Genomic DNA, 17,957 nt, shown 5'->3' on the forward strand with positions numbered 1-17,957 from the left:
AAGGGTTAGGTCATTGGTTAGATAGATGGATCCTAAACCATTTATATTAAAGCCCATGAGTTTTCGAACCAGTAATAAATGCCTTATGGCCGCCTGATATCTTCACTGTACAACCAACGACTGACTGAATCCTGAATACAGTGCGAAGGGAAGTTCGAAGGTTGAATCCCGATTCGTTCTATAATTGCAGCTGTATTTTGTAACTGTAACTGTAACTCCAAACATAACTATGTAAATATGTAATTTGCGATGATGCACACGACCTGCTGACTGATTATAGCAGCTATATAGGCATTAATCCTAAGCAATCAGATCCAGAGACACATACATCCATAGATATAATGAAAAGTACACGCGAATCCAGATAATGGCCGTTGTCCCCTAAACCAGACTTCAACCAACTGATAGGCTGATCGTTTTATCTCCCCATAAGCATATGCATAAGTCAAATCTCTGTCTTTCAGTCAAGTTTAGTGTAATACAGTCATTAGCAGGAGCAAGATCCTCTTCATTTAGTGCAATTCACAGACTTTTGATCCCAATTCCTCTGATTCATGCGCATTTGCATTTTGGCGTGTCAGAAGCAGACCGCAGCGTAACTGATAGGGAGGGGAGTCGGTTCTTTTAAAACACTTAACCACGGTTGCCACACGAACAGAAGAACAATGCGCCAACATAAAATGTTTTAAATCGCCAAAAATATCTATAGTAATTTCAATTTCAAACCAGTTTTGCGATCTAGTCTCTTAGTTTCTACTTCAAAGCCATCTCAACTTTCTTTTCACTGCATGAAAATAATTTTATTCGGTGTCCTATCCAATATTTCCTCAGAGTCGGCCTCCCTTCTTCTTTCTGGTTTTTCTTTTTTGTGCTAATGCCAAGATAAATTGTGAAATATTTAAAAGCAAAAAGTAGTTAAGGATACAAGTCCCGTGGGAGATAGTTTACAAGTGAGTTGGGGATCACAAGAGCAAAAGGTGTAACAAAAGTGCGCTTCCAGAAGAACCAGAGATCATACAAACAAAACCCTACTTAAATCCTAGATCTGGCTGAAAAGGGATGGAATGAATAACATGAATAGAATATACTATATTATCCATTAGGTTTAAGAAGCGAAGCAACGCCTTCTAATTATGTAAATGTAAATCAAGAATAACAAACAAATGAAATTACATTTTTATTTATCCTAATAATATCGAATCGAATGAGATTTTAGTGCGAAACATACATTGTACAAGCTTATATTCGAAGCATTCTCGAATAAAATAGGTTTAAATCAGTAAAAAAAAAAAACAAAAAACCCACGCACATTAATTGTTTTATTTACGCTGCTATGGAAGCTAACCCTCAGAAAGAAAGGCAGTCCCGGTTTCTTAGACCGCACCGCGATAGCGTCTTATCTGCTGCTGGTCATGGTTGTTGTCGCACGTCTGGGTACGCTAAAAGCTACTACGATTCCTAAATGAGTGTCAAAGGATAGCCCTACCATATTCTTACACACCCCACCACACACACCCCGGATCCCTTGGGATTTTCTTCCGTACTGCGTCACCGTTATCGCTAATTAGAGACTTAAGTTTGGCCAAACTTGGGCCAAGACGTAGAAACGATCACTCCGGTGGGGCGTGGGCCAGCCCATTTCACCATTTTCGGGGAAGCAGTGTGTCAATTTGTTGTATTCTGTCTGTGATATTTAGCACCCCGAGGCCTCGGGCTGTGTTTCGATCGATTCGATCAATTAGCAACAAGCAAGCCCCTCTCCGTTGCCGGGCGGTTCGGTTCCACGAACTGGATCTCTCTCTGGATCTCTTATGACAATCTATGGCTGTCCAAGAGAGCTTTCACTGTACGCGCTGACATTTCAAAAATTTCGGGTAAACACATTAATCAGCGAACGGACGGACGTATCCACAATTATACACATAACATATACATAAACAGATTAGATTAGGAATAGTGGAAAAACAGATTTAAATTTGATTTCGATACGGGCTTCTCTTTTTTTAATCTTGCATTAATCATCAACAATTCGAGTGCAAGTTTTTTTGTACATATATTTAGCTGGTGGCTATCTCTCATATAATCGATATAAAAACAAACAAGTTTATAACAGAATAAATGTTGTTTCAGTTTAGTTCGAGCGCAGGCTTAAACGCAAACAAAACTGGATGATTTGATCGGTCGCTGACTAGATTCCTAAATAAGCTCGCCGCGCTCATTCACCTTGATGATGCGCACGCGAGCATGGCGCTCGGAGAGTAGCTGATCGATATTCTTGCCGGTGCTTGTGCTGTTAGTGCCCTCGATGTTGGTGAACAGTCCCAGGTTGTCCTTAATCAGGTGATCGACCGCACAGCCGTCGCACTGTAGAATAACAACGCCGCTGTAGTAGGCCTCCTCGCTAATGGTCTTCGTGTTGCGTGTGTTGCACAGCTTGCAGCGGTAGACCAGCTCCATGCGACGCTGCATGCGGCTGAACCGTTTCAGCGTGGTGGGTGATAGTGAGCCACTTTGCTGGCTAACCGCCGAAGACCGGCCAATGTCGAACGGCTTGGCCGTAAACTGACAGGCGTCGAGTATGGAGCGCGGTATGGACAGCGGCGATGGGCGGGCATCTTTCAGCGCTTTGTCCGCATCGGCAAGAGGCAGGCTGGGGTCCACAACCGCCGGCTGATTTGTGGCATTGAGGATCGCGTTCTGTCCATTTTGGCGCAAGTAGTTCAATGTACGCGATGTGAAGATGTTGCGCAATGCGTTCATTTTACATCAGTCTGTGCATAATAACGATGAAGTGATGGTTTATATTTAGTGACTAGACGTTATTCGGTATTAAGGGTGACTCTAACGCACGTGCTGACCGCTTAATTCAAAGTTTAATTAATCTAAAAGTTTGTTTTTTTTTTTTACCAACTGCGTCAGTGTGACCGCGGAGTTATCGAAAAAGTATACGGTCCGACCCTCAGAAATATACTGACGAACCGAAGTTCTGCTATACATATTCCCGTTTTTGATATTCCGTGGAATATTACTAACTATATAGAACATTTAGCCTTGCCACATAATTTTTCCGATAAATGAATCTATTTTCTAATTGAATAGATTTTTTAAACACTTGTTTTTATTGCATTTTCCGTAAAAAGAGGATTTAGCGAAAATGGTCAAACAAATGAAACGTGATAAAACGTAAGAGAAAAATCGTTCCAATTGCTTAATTTCTTTATTCCGTTGAATAATGCTGCCTAACTAAAACCTTTAGCTTTGCCCATATAATTTCAGGCCATTAATGAATAAATTTTCTACAAGATTGGCTAGTTTTTAGTACTCCCATTTATTGTATTTTGACTGCAGCAAGGCTTAAACAAAAAATGTCAACAAAAAACAGTGGTACCCATTCTTGTATTCTGTAAGAAGACCAAAACCTTCAAATATCGTTGAAATACCTTTAAAACAGAGACTGAATAGGTTTTGCCTATATTGGTGCATTAAATGACAAACATTCTCTCAGTTCTATAATATCCATTTCCCAGGTTATGCAAAATGCCGAAAATGTATCATATTCCTCAATTTTGATCTTCCGTCGAATATTCCCAGCTATATAAATCTCTCAGTTTTGGCTAGATAATTTTATATGATTGATGAATCAATTTTGATCAAGATTAACTACTTTTAATTACTTTCATGTTTTTTGTTTTGACAAAAACACGGTTTCAACATTGGTGCATTGAACAAGAGAGTGCGTACATACCGCGTCTTACAATATACTGGAAAATACTAGACAATACTATGAAAAGTATAAAAAAAATAATAAATAATAATATAATAATTATAATAATAACTATTCAATAAAAATCAAAAATAATAATTATAATAATAATTATTCAATAAAAATGGCTAGTTCTGACTGATTTCCTGTCGCTCTCGCACGCACTCTTTTTCATTTAATGTAGCCATTCTTACTGTGTATCGGGTATAAATGTAGAGTTGCGGTCGCAGAAGCAACTCACAACGTTCCCCCTCGTTTTTTGTTGGATTAATAGATAGTTGTAGTTCTTTGGACAGGCTAAATATGTATATTTTGTGGGATATATCATCAAGGTAACAATTTTTCTGTTGTTTAACTTCGTTAGATCCGATATAGCGACCGTTGATTATACTTCTCGATGCGCAGTGTATCGTTCTCGTTATTTTGGCGCGATAAACGGAACTTATCGGCGTTTGATTTCGAAAATAACAATATTATGCCGAATATGATTTTTTATCATCAACTATTAGCTTGTGAGCTCGGTTGCAGTTGGGAGTTGCTTGCCCAACCAAAATGCATATCTAGATGTCCCAGAAACTACTTTTCAAGAGAATTGATCTACGAACCGAACCTCCTTAGATTTCCGAAAGCCCTTGCTATCAAAGATAGCCGAAGGGAGAGGATGGTAAACGTATTATGATAGCCGCAGAGCCGCATGACCTTAGCTTGTATATGCCTTTCCCGTATTAGGGCAGCCTCATTCCATTCTTATCAGACTGCCCAGTCACGGTACCGATAAAGAGTTATGAAATTCCCCTGCATCTGCCCTCAATCTAAACGATGTTGAATGAACTTTCCAAATTTCATATTGGTTTAAAATCAGCAAAAGCACACACACAACACAATAAAGGATTGGTTTGATACATATAATTTAACATCTACTCATTTACCAATAAGTGCTTAAGCCTTTGCTTGGGGAGAAGGAAATATAAGCAAACGCTTCATCGGGAATTTGGAACGCCAATGGAGTACTGCCTGAACACTGACTAGATGTTAGAGGTGCCATGTGCATGTTGAGAAATATGCGAGTCAAGTCTTCTCAACATGGATACGTGGGGCATGAGGCTGATGCTCGCGATGGTGATGACGATGACGATGAGTTGGTGGAACAGCATCCAGATCCAGTAATCCGTCATGGCGGTTAGGGTTAGTCTATGATGGATTGGATCCATCTAATCACAAGAACCATCTAGCCAGCCATCCCGCCATCGCTCGTTTACCTTGCTGCAATCAAAGAGTGGCTTCCCGAGCTTGTCGTTCACCCTATTGTGGAACATGCACAGCCATGAAGACAGTTCCTTTTGGGAGTTTACATTGATGGGGTTCACAGTAAGGCTGAAAGAGAAACGCACGACTTAGAGTGGGAGGCAACACGTTATTTGAAGCGGACTTACTCAGTGCGGAAATCCTTAGCACAAAACTCGCACGGATAGAGTCGTGAGAGGACTTCAAAGAAGGATTTCATGTCACGCTTCTCGTTGTCAGTCGGATTATCAGAGTAAAATGCCGCCATCGTGTGAAGCAGTCCCCAGGTAGAGATGCCGAGGCTTACTTTGTCCAGCGGACAATCCTCACGTGGCAGCTCGGCCGCGTTTACTGTCAACTTCTCTGCCGCTGCCATGTGCTTGTCCTAAAAGATACTCGCCGGTTAACCTGGATGCCAAGGGCAAATGATTTGGGCAGAGCCCAACATTAGTTACCTTCGAGTTCTGCACATTTGAGATGATGCGTTGTTGCTTGGACCATGACTTAAAGTCGTTGCAGGTGCGACAATTAGAGTCCGGCTTCCCCTGTCTGTGCGAGGCAAAACCATGCTCGGGCTGCTGACGTCGGAATGAAGAAGGGTCCGTCTCGGACATTATTGAATGGGGATCTCGTAGAAGACGTAAGATGCTTCGCTGTAATTGTCGCACGTACCGCCGGGCTTCAAATAGATCTTGCTTGGTATATTCGGCTTGTAAGTAGTGGCGATCACGTTGAATAAATAATGATGAAGTCGTCAGCAGGCCTGAAATCTTGAAACTTCGCTGAACTATTGTGAAAGTCATAAAATTCAGTCGCATGGTTGCCACCCTCTTTCAAAATGGCACATTTTGTCGAAACAGTTTTGTTTATGCTGCAAAAATAATTTATTTATGCGATTTGCAGCAATGACAAATCGTGTGGTGTGGATTGCTTGGTAGGTGTTCTAGTCTCTTATCATTTTTGTTGTTAACGAAGTTTTGATTCTGGTAGGGTAGCCCCAAACTACAGCTGTGATCGATTGCAACAGCTGCAAATCGATAGACACTGGGCGCGCAAATTGGATCATTTGAAGTAGGCAAGGCGCGAGGCGCACAGCTACAACATAATGCCCAAAAACAGTACTCACTTGCAGAGTCGAGATGCGCTGATGAGTTGCGGTCCACAGGCAGTACCAGAATCGGGCGTAAAGCTGTGATATTTCGATAACTGCAAATTTCCAACATAGACAATAATATAATTTTAGAAATGTGTCTACCAGACCCGTGTGACATAAATCGAAAAAACTTGTGTGTGTTATTAATCAAAAGGCACACTTTCAGTTTATTATTATTAATACGATACAATGTAAAAATTCATTTAGTAACAACTACGGCATTGTAAAGACAAGTTAACAACAACTGGCCGGGGAGGGGAGAAGTAGCTGAGCAGCTGACAATGGTTAGGCAATACACATAAATAATTACTCGTGTAAACATTAAAAAAAATTATAATAAAATGTATGTAAATGTATAGTAAAAGTGGTGGTGTGGGGTAAATGACTTAGGCTTAGGCGTAGTCCCTGAACATGGTGAACAGACTGTAGAGGACGCGCAATGTGGACTTTAGGTCCATGTTGACAATGTCCTCTGGCCGGGCCTTCGGCTTGGGCAGGCCCACGTCCTGCATCAGGTCAAAGGCGAACGCTACATTATTGACCATTTGGTCTGGATCCTGGGGCGTCAAATGAAACTCGTGCAGCGGCACAAAAAATCCACCCAGCAGGCCCATCAGTAGGCAGAGATAGACGCCATCACGAAAGTCCGTGTTCAAGTCGGTTATCTCAAAGTTAAGCTTCGCCAGGTGCTTGTTGACAAACGTAATCAGGGACTTCTTCACCACGGCCAGCTTGTCCGGCGCACAGTCGATTAGGGTGTCGAAGGCATCCTTCTCACACCGCATGCCCAGATCATCGTACTCGGATGTGATTTGCTCCTGGAATTTCTGAGCATTCAGCACGCCCGCATTCTTCTCAGCAATCACCACGGTAACAAACACGTTCTCCGGCAGGCGTACTGGCGCTCGGAAGTGACGCACTAGGGCGACCAACAAATGTAGAATGGCCACAATGTTTTTCGAGTGCACGCTGGCCACTGACCACTTGGGTATTTTCTGATGAAAGCCGAGTGTCTGTGGAAGGGAGAGCAATTAATGACCTCTTTAAACTGCTGCAGGATGCAGAATGGAAAGCTACACACATGGTTAACGGCCTTCAGGACTATGTTGAGCTTCTCGTGCTGGCCCTGCTCTGACTGTGTGACTTCGGGTACATCCAGCTTCTTGCCCGTCAGCTTTTCCCAGAGTTTGTGCAGCACCTGGCCATCGTACATGTCCTCTTCCAGCTGCTGGACTATTATGCGCTGCTCGGCCAGCTCATCGTTGATCCAGTCCACCAGAATTCTCTGCAGTTTCACCACCTCTGGATCGTTGATCGACTGGGGATCGATGACAGCGCGCTGCTCGTGCTCGCCTGCAGGGGCAAGGATCCAAGAGAACAATTAGGACGGACTCGTATAGACCCTCTATTTAGCAGATTTACTTACGCAGAGCATAGTCCTCGGGTGGTATGTCATATTGGTTGGGCGATCCCGGCGAGTCGATCGCGTATTTGCCCTCCTCTTGGATTTTCTTCACTACGTGGGCGAGAAGGAAATTAGGGGAACTATTAGTAAGGCAGGCAATGAATGATGACGACACAATAACCACCCTTTGATGAAGCAGTATGTGCCCCCCAATCTCAGACACACACATACAAGAACATAGAGATCACAATTTGTTTGTATGCGTCACAAATGACGCAATGTTCTCAATCGCTGGGACCCAGCACAGGCACAGTCACAGGCACATCTGGTCCTATAAACGCTCCCTAGATGTTATGGAGGGCGTTTTCCGGGTACTTTTTGACTGCACTCTGCTAATTTGATGCGTAACAGAACATTTGATTGGGTCTACACAATCTTAGATGCTATATGAAATACATTTTAAGGTGTTTTTAGCAAAGTATTCTCTCACCTTCGCGGGTGCCGCGTTTGCGTCCCAATGTACTAAATTTGTCCCAGAAGCTGTCTTCCTTTTCGCCCTTTTTGATTGCTGTGGGCGTGTGCGGGGATTTTGGACGACTGAGAGTAGACATGGCGACAAACTAAACAAAACAAAAAACAAACGACTTCTAGGCAAGGCACTTTTATGTTATTGTTTCCAATAATTTCTCTCTGGGTTGCCACCTTTCCAGACACTTTCCTCTGTCGCTGCCCAACACTGACGATGGTGCATAAATTGCATAAAGTTCATAAATTCTTTTGAATTTTATATTTTTACAGTGGTTACTTAGAACCTACTCTAAGTCTATGGGTCGAAAGATGTATTTTATATAGAATTGGGCAGCTGACAGGCCCGGACGGCCACCAACTGCAGCAAGACGAATATCGGCGAGAAGACTTCGCTGTATTCCAGCGCCGTATTCCTGCCCGACAGCTTGAGACACAACAGATACTTGAAGATGGCAATCAGCACTAGGAAGTAAGTGCTCCACATGAAGCGATGCAGCGCCTTTCGCTTGTTGTCAGAGTCCAGATACATGCGGATGCCTACAATGACGCAGAAGTACGCATTGCAGATGTCGATAAAGAACAAAGGACTGAAGACGGTGAACCAGTCTTTCATCAGCTCTGGGAATACCTCATTCAAGGTGCCGGATATCTTAAAGGCTAACGTTATGGTAAACACCAGCAGGCCGCACAGGTTGACCAGGATCTCGAACTCAGTCAGGCCTAGCCAGCGTACTAACTCCGATAGTTTGAACATCCTTACTTTTGCGACCTGGTCGTCTGCTTCTTGGCCTTAGCCTTCTGTGGTTGCTGCTGTTGCTGCTGCTGGTGGGGCTTTGGCGGCTCGCGTTGGCTGACCTTTGGTAGAGCAGGCTGAGCTGGAAGCTGGGGCACATCAATATTAAAAAGACTGTTGCTGAAGATCTTGATGTGCAGAGCAGAGTTGTTTCGCTGCCGAAAGGTTATATCGTCCTCATCACAGAGCGGATGCAGTTCGTCCACCAACTGTATGGTGGAGGTGTTGATAGTGTAGCCCAAGGCACCCTCCGAGTTCTTGATAAGACGCAGGGCTAAGTTAAGGCCGCGAGTGATCGAGTATCCCATGCAATGCAAGAATATCTCCTTAACGCCCGAATTGAGCAGTTCCTCGCATCGCCTCTGCTGTGCCTGCAACCGTGTGAATTTAATAACTACTACTGACTACCTATTATTTGTTAAACGCAATCCAATACACACCTTGAAGTCTGTTTTGCTGGTAATGTAGATGTTGCAGCGGTCGTTGTCAGCACGAGGCGGTAGCTTGCGAACCACTCTGTGATTGGCACTGTCGCTCTGGTTTCGCCTTGAGTGGCTGTTTCTATTGTTGGTTCTTGGCTTGGCCCCGAGCTCAGGCGCATTACTTTCCATCATCAGAGTAGATTAACTATATCCCATTACATTTACTGTGTGGTGTGTTTTTACTTGGGTACGTAGACTCCAGACAGTCGAGTAGACACACTTTTTCCAAGATCTGGCAACCCGGCCCTAGTTGTCACTTTGACAGTTGTCGATTTTTTTACTGCCGTCGTTTTGCATCTCTATTCTATCGTCAGGGGTTCGTCGCCAGTTGAAAATTTTTCGTCCAACATTCGGAACAACAAAGGTATGTTTTTCGACCCAGAAACGCAATACTAATTGCGTCTGCAAGCAAATTGTAAGCCTCGGTATTGATCCAATCGCATTGAAAGCAACCCAAAATACCCACGAGCAATCTTGTGGCGAACCGAACTCATACTGAAGCACACATACACACACACGAACTTACGCATTAACATCTCTCCGCTGTTGAGGCTTTGGCAGCAGGAAAAAAGTGCAAATTACATAACTCGTTTATTTGTATATACAAAAAGTAGTTTGAGGTACAAAATTCTACATCATCTGCATAAGTAAGTTACTAAGTAAGCGAGCCATCTATGTTTTACATTGAGTTACATAAGTCTTAAGAGTGGCGACCGAATGAAAAAAAGAAAAGAATCGAATTGAATCTAATCGATTCGAAAATACCACCCAATCGCAAGTCGATGTGCCCCCCGAAAGCCTAAGTATATTCCTAACCACAAATGTAGAAAAGAAAGACAAACCTCCTTGCACAACGTTTTGGTTCAAGTAACGTTTTGTATTCATGCGTTCAAGTCATTTTTCCATGCAGGCCGAATATCCGATACGATTTCAGAGTATCACAATCCATGAGTTCAGAGTAAAACAAGCACAAATACACACAAGCAAGGCAGCCAGCCAGCAGCAAGCAGGCAGGCAGGCAAACCATCAAACGACTCAGAACTACGGATATTACAGCCTGGATAATAGTACAGCTGACAGGAGCGAAAGCGGAGAGACATCGCTCCAACGGAGACGTCATCTGATCTGATCTGGTCCGGTCCGGCAATCATCTCTAAGTGGACAAACGCAAACAAGTAAATTTTACCATTTCTCATTTTAATCAAGTCAATCAAAAAGAAAAAGAAAAATAACAAGAAATCAACAATCGAAGACTCGCTCTCGAGTCTACTAAATCCAAGTATCCAAATTGCATAAGAATCCCCATATGCGGGTATATCTTGTGAGGTGGTCACCAGTCAGTATATTCTTGTTGCCTCACCTGGCGGGGGGCTGGCAGCTCCAGCTCCAGCTCCAGCCAGGTCGGAGGAAACCAGAAACTGCTTGCCGACCCACAATGAACGATTAGCTCGATTTTGAACCACAACCTACAGATATACAGAAAAGAAAACAGTTACAAGTACAGATATTGTGTATGCATAGGTATTCCGTAAAAGCGAAAACTGCAACTGCTTGATTTAACGCGGCACAGTTTCGAATTGCAGATAAACCCGACATGTCGGCGGCTCGCTTGCCCTACTATCAGCAGGATCATCCGCCGGACCAGCAGCGGCGCGGTGGACGCGGCCAGCGGGGCTATTCCGACCGCTACGCCTCCGGCTCTCATAGACGGGAGCGTAGCCGCTCCATAGAACGCCGTCGTTACAGTCGCAGCCGCTCTCGCTCCCGCAGTCGTTCCATAGAGCGTTCGGGCCAACGGCGACGACGTGACGAGCGGAACGACGAGCGGCGTCAACAGCAGCCAACGCGTTACCACCGCGAAAGGGACTCCAGGGAGCGTTCACGGGAGCGAGACCGTGACCGTGACCGTGACCGCGATTACTCCAGACGCTCCGGCCATTATCGTCGTTCAGACTCGCCTGTATCCGGCGGCGGAGGCGGTGGCGGCTGCCCCAGCTCCAGTTCCAGTCAGCGACGCTATCGCCAATCATCTGGAGGCGGATCAGATCCGAATGCCGCACAGAATCCACACAATGAGGCCCAGCCAGCAAACAGATCCAATGCCATGTCCGCCGTGGGCGCCTATTACAACCTTGACACGGAGGAGCCATTCGACAAGGAGCGCATTCATCGCGAAATGGAGGAGAAACTGCGTGAAGCCCTCGCCAGAGAGGGAAAAGTTTATCCGCCACGTAAGCCTGAGCCGCCGTCGCATCCTGTCTTTGCCAATGATGGCTCGTTCATGGAGCTGTTCAAGAAAATGCAGCAGGAGAAAAGGCAGCAGCTGCAGATCGGCCAGGACTATCAATTGGAGAATAGTGCGCTCGCATCTGGCAGCACGGACCTACAAACACCGACAGAGGCTCATCCAGGCATACCTTGCCTGCCCGCCATTGCAGTGGGAGCTGCAAACAGTGCGACAGCACCCTATATTGCCGCTGCGGCAGCCGGAAAATCTGCTCCTCCGCCACCCATGGTGGGACGTCGGCGCGGCGGCAAGGTCCTGAAAACCGGGATGGTTGCCAAATTGAAGACACAAAATGAGCAGGATGTGGATCCGAAGGACTTCTGGTCGCTATATTTAGCCGAGGTCAACAAATATAAGAGCAATGCATGCGATACGGACAATGGCAAGCGTCCATTGGTCAAGTAGGGCATGGAAAAATGAACTTGAACGCATAAGAAACTCCCTATGGAGACCCTCCCTTCAGGAGCGATCCTCCCGTTTGGTTTGCTTTATGCCCCGCCACACACCAGTCACCAGACACACTCGACACAATCCGATCTGGGCATCACGCGCCCTCAAGCTCACAATAAAATTACATATGTACATTATGCAAATGATGGTAGATCCGATCCGCAGAGAATTGTAGTTTTCTGAACAAGAGATTTTTGTGAACTGTAAATTACGAGAAATTTTTGGGTTTTTTTTTTTATATATTATAGTGCATATGTATTGTATGTAACTTTTTCACACGTTTAGGGACGAAGCCGTAGCCGCTGCCTCATTATAAGAATACTAATGAATGATTAATCATAGAATAGCTTCTAAGGCCGTAGCATAGTGGACTTATACGTATTGTATATGTATCTCTTTCTATATTATATACTTGCAAACATATACATATATATATATATATATATATATTCGTACATATATTAGCATATTATTAGTGCATAGTATAGCGCACATTCAGCATCGACAAAAACATAAGGAACTAACCTATATGATTCTTTATAATCTATCTCTTTCTCTCCGTCTCCGTTCATGCACCAAAAACTCGACTCTGAATCGAACCCTGATCCTTATTTCATTATCCATTATCTACTATCTACTATCCACTATCCATTATATTTTATGTTATTATAACGATCCACATCTCAACCGACTATCAACCGCTATATGTTATCTATCTCTCTATATCTTTCCCTCTCTATGTCCCCGTTTACCTTGGTTTACAATTTGCTTGGTTTTTTTTGTTGCTTTCTGTTCTGTGGTTTTCTTTTCCTTTTTATTTTTTTTCTCAACTAAAGTCTATATGCAATTTTTCATGTCTAAAAACAAAAATAGCGACAAGTCACAAGACAGCAGCAACATGTCGGCCTATAAGCTGGAGACCGCCCCGTTTGATCCACGTTTCCCCAACCAGAACGTGACCCGTTACTGCTACCAGTCGTACATCGACTTCCATCGTTGCCAGAAGAAGCGCGGCGAGGACTTTGCACCCTGCAACTATTTCCAGAAGGTCTACAAGACGATGTGTCCCAATGCCTGGGTGGAGAAGTGGGACGATCAGCGCGAGAGCGGCACATTCCCTGGCCGCATCTAAGCCGCGGTCCTGGTCCCACAATCCCAGAAAGCAGAAGCAGAGGATGAACACCAACCCTACACGCAAAACAGACACAGAACAGTGCACACGACACGAACAAACAACCCAACCAGAGCAGAGGGTTGTCTCCAACGTCCCAGGATCTAGCAATTGCAACAATAATGTCACACCAAACTGTTTATGATTTTATTTCCCGGCGGTGAAAAGCATTGACAAAATACAAATACACAATTGTTCAATTCTGTGAATACCGATTCGAATGTTTATTGTTTTCTTTTTCGCTGTTCTTCAGCGCACACCTACAGACCCACAGATCGCTACATACATGGGCCACGCAATTGTTAACCCTGTTAATGTGTAATTAACCAATAAAAAAAACATTCGAAACGATGGATTAAGCAAGTGGCGCAGCATTGTTAAATGATCTATCTTCTTGAGACCGTTGCGTGTTTCTAGCAGAGCTAGCTAGATACATATATGGTAAGTAGGACCCATGGATAGCGTGGTCAGATAGTACGGAGGCACACGAACACGACTCTGTCGACTACGTTGTAGATAATGGAGATTCGGATCTGTTTCCGTTGCGACACCTAAAACAGCGAATTACTTTCTTAAAATCCCGCTGTAAAAAATACTTATTAAAATATTTATTACTACGGATTGGTAGGCCAAGCCTCTAATGCACTTCTTGGGCTCTTTGCCTACAAATCACTGGTCGAACGATGTCTCACTTGACATCATAAGCCCGTCTGAAGGCTCTCACCTCCTGCAAAATCTATTCAAAATCTATTGTCCTGAAGGGTTCAAAAGGAATCGCTTCTTTTTGTATAATTATAAATAATTGTTAAATATTCATTTGGCCAACATTAAGAAGTACTCTGGCTGTTTGGAATGCTCTCAATGGAAACTAAATGGGTCTCCGAGGATTCGAGGGACTCCACTAACTACACGCAAACACTTCGTAAAAGCGGCAGCTTCTTTCAAGAGAATCCTTTATAGGAATTCCCATGAAGAAGAAGAATTCCCGCCAAGAGTAGATAACCATTGGGAAACCGCTTCGTGTTCAGTCCCTTTGGCATTCCAGTCAAAGCCTGAGAGATGAATGAAGAATGAAGTATGGTTATATGAAAATAAGATCGACCCTTTTTTTGGAATACCATTGAAAGCCAAGTGTGTCTTTTTACTGAAAATAGCAGGCCTTGAGATCGCTTGACTTTTGGCTGTTTTCTAGACCCTGGATTTTACACCGAAAATATTCAGTACACCACTGCCAGTAGTGGAGAAAACATTAACTTTTTTTCGGGAAATAATTTTCATTAAAAGTGAAACAAAATTAAAGTGAAAAAAAAAAAAAAAACAAAAAAAAAATGTTTAGTGCGCGGAAACTAAAAACAAATTCTGAATCCAATTTAATACAAATTAATCTAAAATTATTTAACTAATTTAATAATTGTTCAGTTGAGTTAAATAACTAACTAAATTGTGTTTCGTTTATTTTAAGTGACACATTTGTTGAAGCGGTTACACAATTCGAATGTTATTTGAGCGGTTTTTAAATTAAACATCAACTGTTTTCATTGAACGTTCAGCCACGCCCGCCATTAGCCATTTATTTTCAAGAAAACATTAAAAAATGAATCTCAAAAATAAGATGTTTAGTTTCTACTGCCGCCATAGGCCCTCAAAGAGCCACATGGCTATTGCCACCGCCTTGTAAGTGAAAAGTAGAACTCAAAGTAATACAAAGGATTGTATAGCCTATAATATATAATCTATAATTTTGCAAAATTTTTGAATATTTTCCTACAGTATTCCTTCGGCCGGATATTTCGGACTGGCTAGCCTGTTGGCTTTGGTTTACTACACCGATTGGAAGGCAATTGCCGGTTATATTCCACTCTACAACACGAAATTCCCCAAACCCGAGGGAAAGGATGCAAAGTAAAAAAGGAATATTCCACATTTACTTATACACAACAAAAGTGAGTGCAAAACGATGTATTCATAAAGAAATATTTGCATAAATTATCGCATTTCAGCTGTCATGGACGACCGTTTTAGTTCGTGACTAGAAACAAATCACAATTACTCAAGTTTGTTTCCAACTTCCAATCAAATTACCTTGATGTTTATTTGGTGCCAGCACAAGCACCAGCCACAAAACACAAAGACACACAACAAAACCGAAGAGCAAAATGTTTTGTTGCCATCTCCAACGGCATAACCTCCCGAGCAGGGATCTAGCAATTGCAAAGACAATTTCACACACCAAAATCGCCACACACTTAAGTTCACAAATGTTCAATTCTACTCGACACTTATTCAAATGTTTATTTTTACCTTAAAAGAACACAACGTTAGAGCAAAATGTTTTGTTGCCATCTCCAACGGCATAACCTCCCGAGCAGGGATCTAGCAATTGCAAAGAAAATTTCACACACCAAAATCGCCACACACTTAAGTTCACAAATGTTCAATTCTACTCGACACTTATTCAAATGTTTATTTTTACCTTAAAAGAACACAACGTTAGAGCAAAATGTTTTGTTGCCATCTCCAACGGCATAACCTCCCGAGCAGGGATCTAGCAATTGCAAAGAAAATTTCACACCAAAATCGCCACACACTCAAGTTCACAAATGTTCAATTCTACTCAATACCTATTCAAATGTTTATTTTTACCTTAAAAGAACACAACGTTAGAGCAAAATGTTTTGTTGCCATCTCCAACGGCATAACCTCCCGAGCAGGGATCTAGCAATTGCAAAGAAAATTTCACACACCAAAATCGCCACACACTTAAGTTCACAAATGTTCAATTCTACTCGACACTTATTCAAATGTTTATTTTTACCTTAAAAAAACACAACCTTAGAGCAAAAAGTTTTTTGCCATCTCCAACGGCATAACCTCCTGAGCAGGGATCTAGCAATTGCAAAGAAAATTTCACACACCAAAATCGCCACACACACAAGTTCACAAATGTTCAATTCTACTCGACACTTATTCAAATGTTTATTTTTACCTTAAAAAAACACAACCTTAGAGCAAAAAGTTTTTTGCCATCTCCAACGGCATAACCTCCCGAGCAGGGATCTAGCAATTGCAAAGACAATTTCACACACCAAAATCGCCACACACACAAGTTCACAAATGTTCAATTCTACTCGACACTTATTCAAATGTTTATTTTTACCTTAAAAGAACACAACCTTAGAGCAAAAAGTTTTTTGCCATCTCCAACGGCATAACCTCCTGAGCAGGGATCTAGCAATTGCAAAGAAAATTTCACACACCAAAATCGCCACACACACAAGTTCACAAATGTTCAATTCTACTCAATACCTATTCAAATGTTTATTTTTACATTAAATGTTTAATTATGTTAATACAACTACAGAACCACAGAGTTACAGACACTGTTAATGTATAATCTCAGCCAATAAAAAAAACATTGGAAATGATGCCATTGTGATTTCGTTTGATTTTATTCCGAGGAGCAAATGATCGATCTGATACCATTGCGTTTATAGCATTCAGGGTTTCACGGACTGCCTCTAAATGGGGTCACTCAGACGACTAAGACAACAACTAAGGCGCAACTTCATTTATATTTGATCCAATATACAGCCTCCTGTGTTCGAAACTTTTGGCTATCGATATTATTTCAATATATGGTAAGCACAATCTTGTTATTTTATAGTCTTTGGTCATTGACTGCGTACAAAGTCGTCGCAGAGAACCCACGGAAATTCAACTTAGATATTACATTTTTATATCAATATACCATATAGTCTGCAATTATTATTCCGTGTATTCGGTTTCTTTTATATTCATAAATTGTGGGGGCCATAGATTTTTTCCCTTTGTTAGGCGCCCTTTAGGGCAGGACGAAGTTTTGAAATTGAAAACACTCGTGACAGTGTGATTTGTGGATTTGTTAGTCGAGTCGTTATGGCCATGTCTGTCTTTTCGTCCGTCTTGTTTGACGCCTTGTTCCCGCTCTTGGGTCGCTTTTGGAAAAGTCTACTGATCGTCCAAAAATACCTGTCCGGCGACAGGGTATTGGCATCCACGACAGACAGACCACCTGTTCCTTGCGCCCATGCAAGAGGAGCTGAAAATGGAGACGAAAATGTTCCAGTATTTATGCTCAGGATTATTCCAACATTTTTAGTTTATAAATGTAAATTTTCTAGCAAATAAGAAGCATATCCATTCAGTTTGGCCTGCATGATGTATTTATTGTAATTCGTATTCTTTTTAAATATTATAAAGTGTTTGGGAGTACAGGACGCCATTCCAAGCTTTGATTTCACTTCGTCAGATTTACTAGATAGTTTGAGAGATTTTAAGATCATAAAGAATAGAAATCGAATGAAATTATTCTCTACAAAAGTGTCCATCTTAAGGTAAACTTATGTCTAGTACTCGGAATCGGATTCGGATTCGGATTGGCGATTTCAAAGTGAAATCGAAAACCAGAATAGCCCTGAACATTATGGAGTGCTCGATGGCCCTTTGCATTAGCCTCCGAATTATTATTGTGTGTGTTTCTTAGCGTATAAATACAATATATTCAATTCTTTGAAGATTTCTTTTCCACTACTTTAGTATGCAGCTGCTAGTACTCTTATACACTACATGAAAATTAATGTACGAACCCCTGTCTGACAAGAG

The 17,957-nt window shown here is 42.5% G+C and overlaps 8 protein-coding genes across 9 annotated transcripts; 3 read left to right on the forward strand and 5 right to left on the reverse strand.

The window, feature by feature from the left end:
- Positions 1-2,034: 2,034 nt before the first annotated feature.
- Positions 2,035-2,937, reverse strand: LOC6599112. The gene is made up of 2 exons (XM_002024377.2): positions 2,908-2,937; positions 2,035-2,771 (listed from the first exon to the last, which is right to left on the reverse strand). The coding sequence occupies exon 2, from the start codon at positions 2,758-2,760 to the stop codon at positions 2,197-2,199; it is 564 nt and encodes a 187-aa protein (XP_002024413.1). The 5' UTR covers positions 2,761-2,771; positions 2,908-2,937; the 3' UTR covers positions 2,035-2,196.
- Positions 2,938-4,653: 1,716 nt separating this feature from the next.
- LOC6599111 (FAD-linked sulfhydryl oxidase ALR) lies at positions 4,654-6,249 on the reverse strand. Its single transcript, XM_002024376.2, has 4 exons — positions 6,174-6,249; positions 5,503-5,918; positions 5,197-5,432; positions 4,654-5,137 (listed from the first exon to the last, which is right to left on the reverse strand). The coding sequence occupies exons 2-4, from the start codon at positions 5,863-5,865 to the stop codon at positions 4,975-4,977; spliced, it is 762 nt and encodes a 253-aa protein (XP_002024412.2). The 5' UTR covers positions 5,866-5,918; positions 6,174-6,249; the 3' UTR covers positions 4,654-4,974.
- An 87-nt stretch (positions 6,250-6,336) lies between these two features.
- Positions 6,337-8,256, reverse strand: LOC6599110 (beta-parvin). The gene is made up of 4 exons (XM_002024375.2): positions 8,096-8,256; positions 7,627-7,716; positions 7,282-7,553; positions 6,337-7,213 (listed from the first exon to the last, which is right to left on the reverse strand). Exons 1-4 carry the CDS (start codon positions 8,214-8,216, stop codon positions 6,593-6,595), a joined length of 1,104 nt encoding a protein of 367 aa, XP_002024411.1. The 5' UTR covers positions 8,217-8,256; the 3' UTR covers positions 6,337-6,592.
- A 121-nt stretch (positions 8,257-8,377) lies between these two features.
- LOC6599109 (transmembrane protein 203) lies at positions 8,378-8,893 on the reverse strand. Its single transcript, XM_002024374.2, has one exon. The coding sequence runs from the start codon at positions 8,885-8,887 to the stop codon at positions 8,450-8,452; it is 438 nt and encodes a 145-aa protein (XP_002024410.1). The 5' UTR covers positions 8,888-8,893; the 3' UTR covers positions 8,378-8,449.
- LOC6599108 (ribonuclease P protein subunit p20) lies at positions 8,875-9,602 on the reverse strand. The gene is made up of 2 exons (XM_026993464.1): positions 9,367-9,602; positions 8,875-9,297 (listed from the first exon to the last, which is right to left on the reverse strand). Exons 1-2 carry the CDS (start codon positions 9,538-9,540, stop codon positions 8,890-8,892), a joined length of 582 nt encoding a protein of 193 aa, XP_026849265.1. The 5' UTR covers positions 9,541-9,602; the 3' UTR covers positions 8,875-8,889.
- A 107-nt stretch (positions 9,603-9,709) lies between these two features.
- On the forward strand, positions 9,710-13,537 carry LOC6599105 (cytochrome c oxidase subunit 6B1). Its single transcript, XM_002024370.2, has 2 exons — positions 9,710-9,772; positions 13,019-13,537. Exon 2 carries the CDS (start codon positions 13,044-13,046, stop codon positions 13,275-13,277), a length of 234 nt encoding a protein of 77 aa, XP_002024406.1. The 5' UTR covers positions 9,710-9,772; positions 13,019-13,043; the 3' UTR covers positions 13,278-13,537.
- Positions 10,120-12,379, forward strand: LOC6599107 (arginine/serine-rich protein 1). Of its 2 annotated transcripts, none has more exons than XM_026993462.1 (2): positions 10,120-10,583; positions 10,979-12,379. In XM_026993462.1, the coding sequence occupies exon 2, from the start codon at positions 11,003-11,005 to the stop codon at positions 12,098-12,100; it is 1,098 nt and encodes a 365-aa protein (XP_026849263.1). In that variant the 5' UTR covers positions 10,120-10,583; positions 10,979-11,002; the 3' UTR covers positions 12,101-12,379. The 2 variants fall into 2 exon arrangements, with proteins under 2 accessions (XP_026849263.1, XP_002024408.2); XM_002024372.2 differs by having other exon boundaries at positions 10,992-12,379.
- Positions 13,538-14,850: 1,313 nt separating the features above from the next.
- On the forward strand, positions 14,851-16,647 carry LOC6599104 (cytochrome b-c1 complex subunit 10). The gene is made up of 3 exons (XM_002024369.2): positions 14,851-14,990; positions 15,087-15,259; positions 15,317-16,647. The coding sequence occupies exons 1-2, from the start codon at positions 14,911-14,913 to the stop codon at positions 15,220-15,222; spliced, it is 216 nt and encodes a 71-aa protein (XP_002024405.1). The 5' UTR covers positions 14,851-14,910; the 3' UTR covers positions 15,223-15,259; positions 15,317-16,647.
- The last annotated feature ends 1,310 nt before the right edge of the window (positions 16,648-17,957 follow it).

This window comes from Drosophila persimilis, unplaced genomic scaffold, assembly GCF_003286085.1.
Source record: "Drosophila persimilis strain 14011-0111.01,24,50 unplaced genomic scaffold, DperRS2 tig00000838-arrow-arrow-pilon, whole genome shotgun sequence".
In the NCBI taxonomy this organism is placed as follows: domain Eukaryota; kingdom Metazoa; phylum Arthropoda; class Insecta; order Diptera; family Drosophilidae; genus Drosophila; species Drosophila persimilis.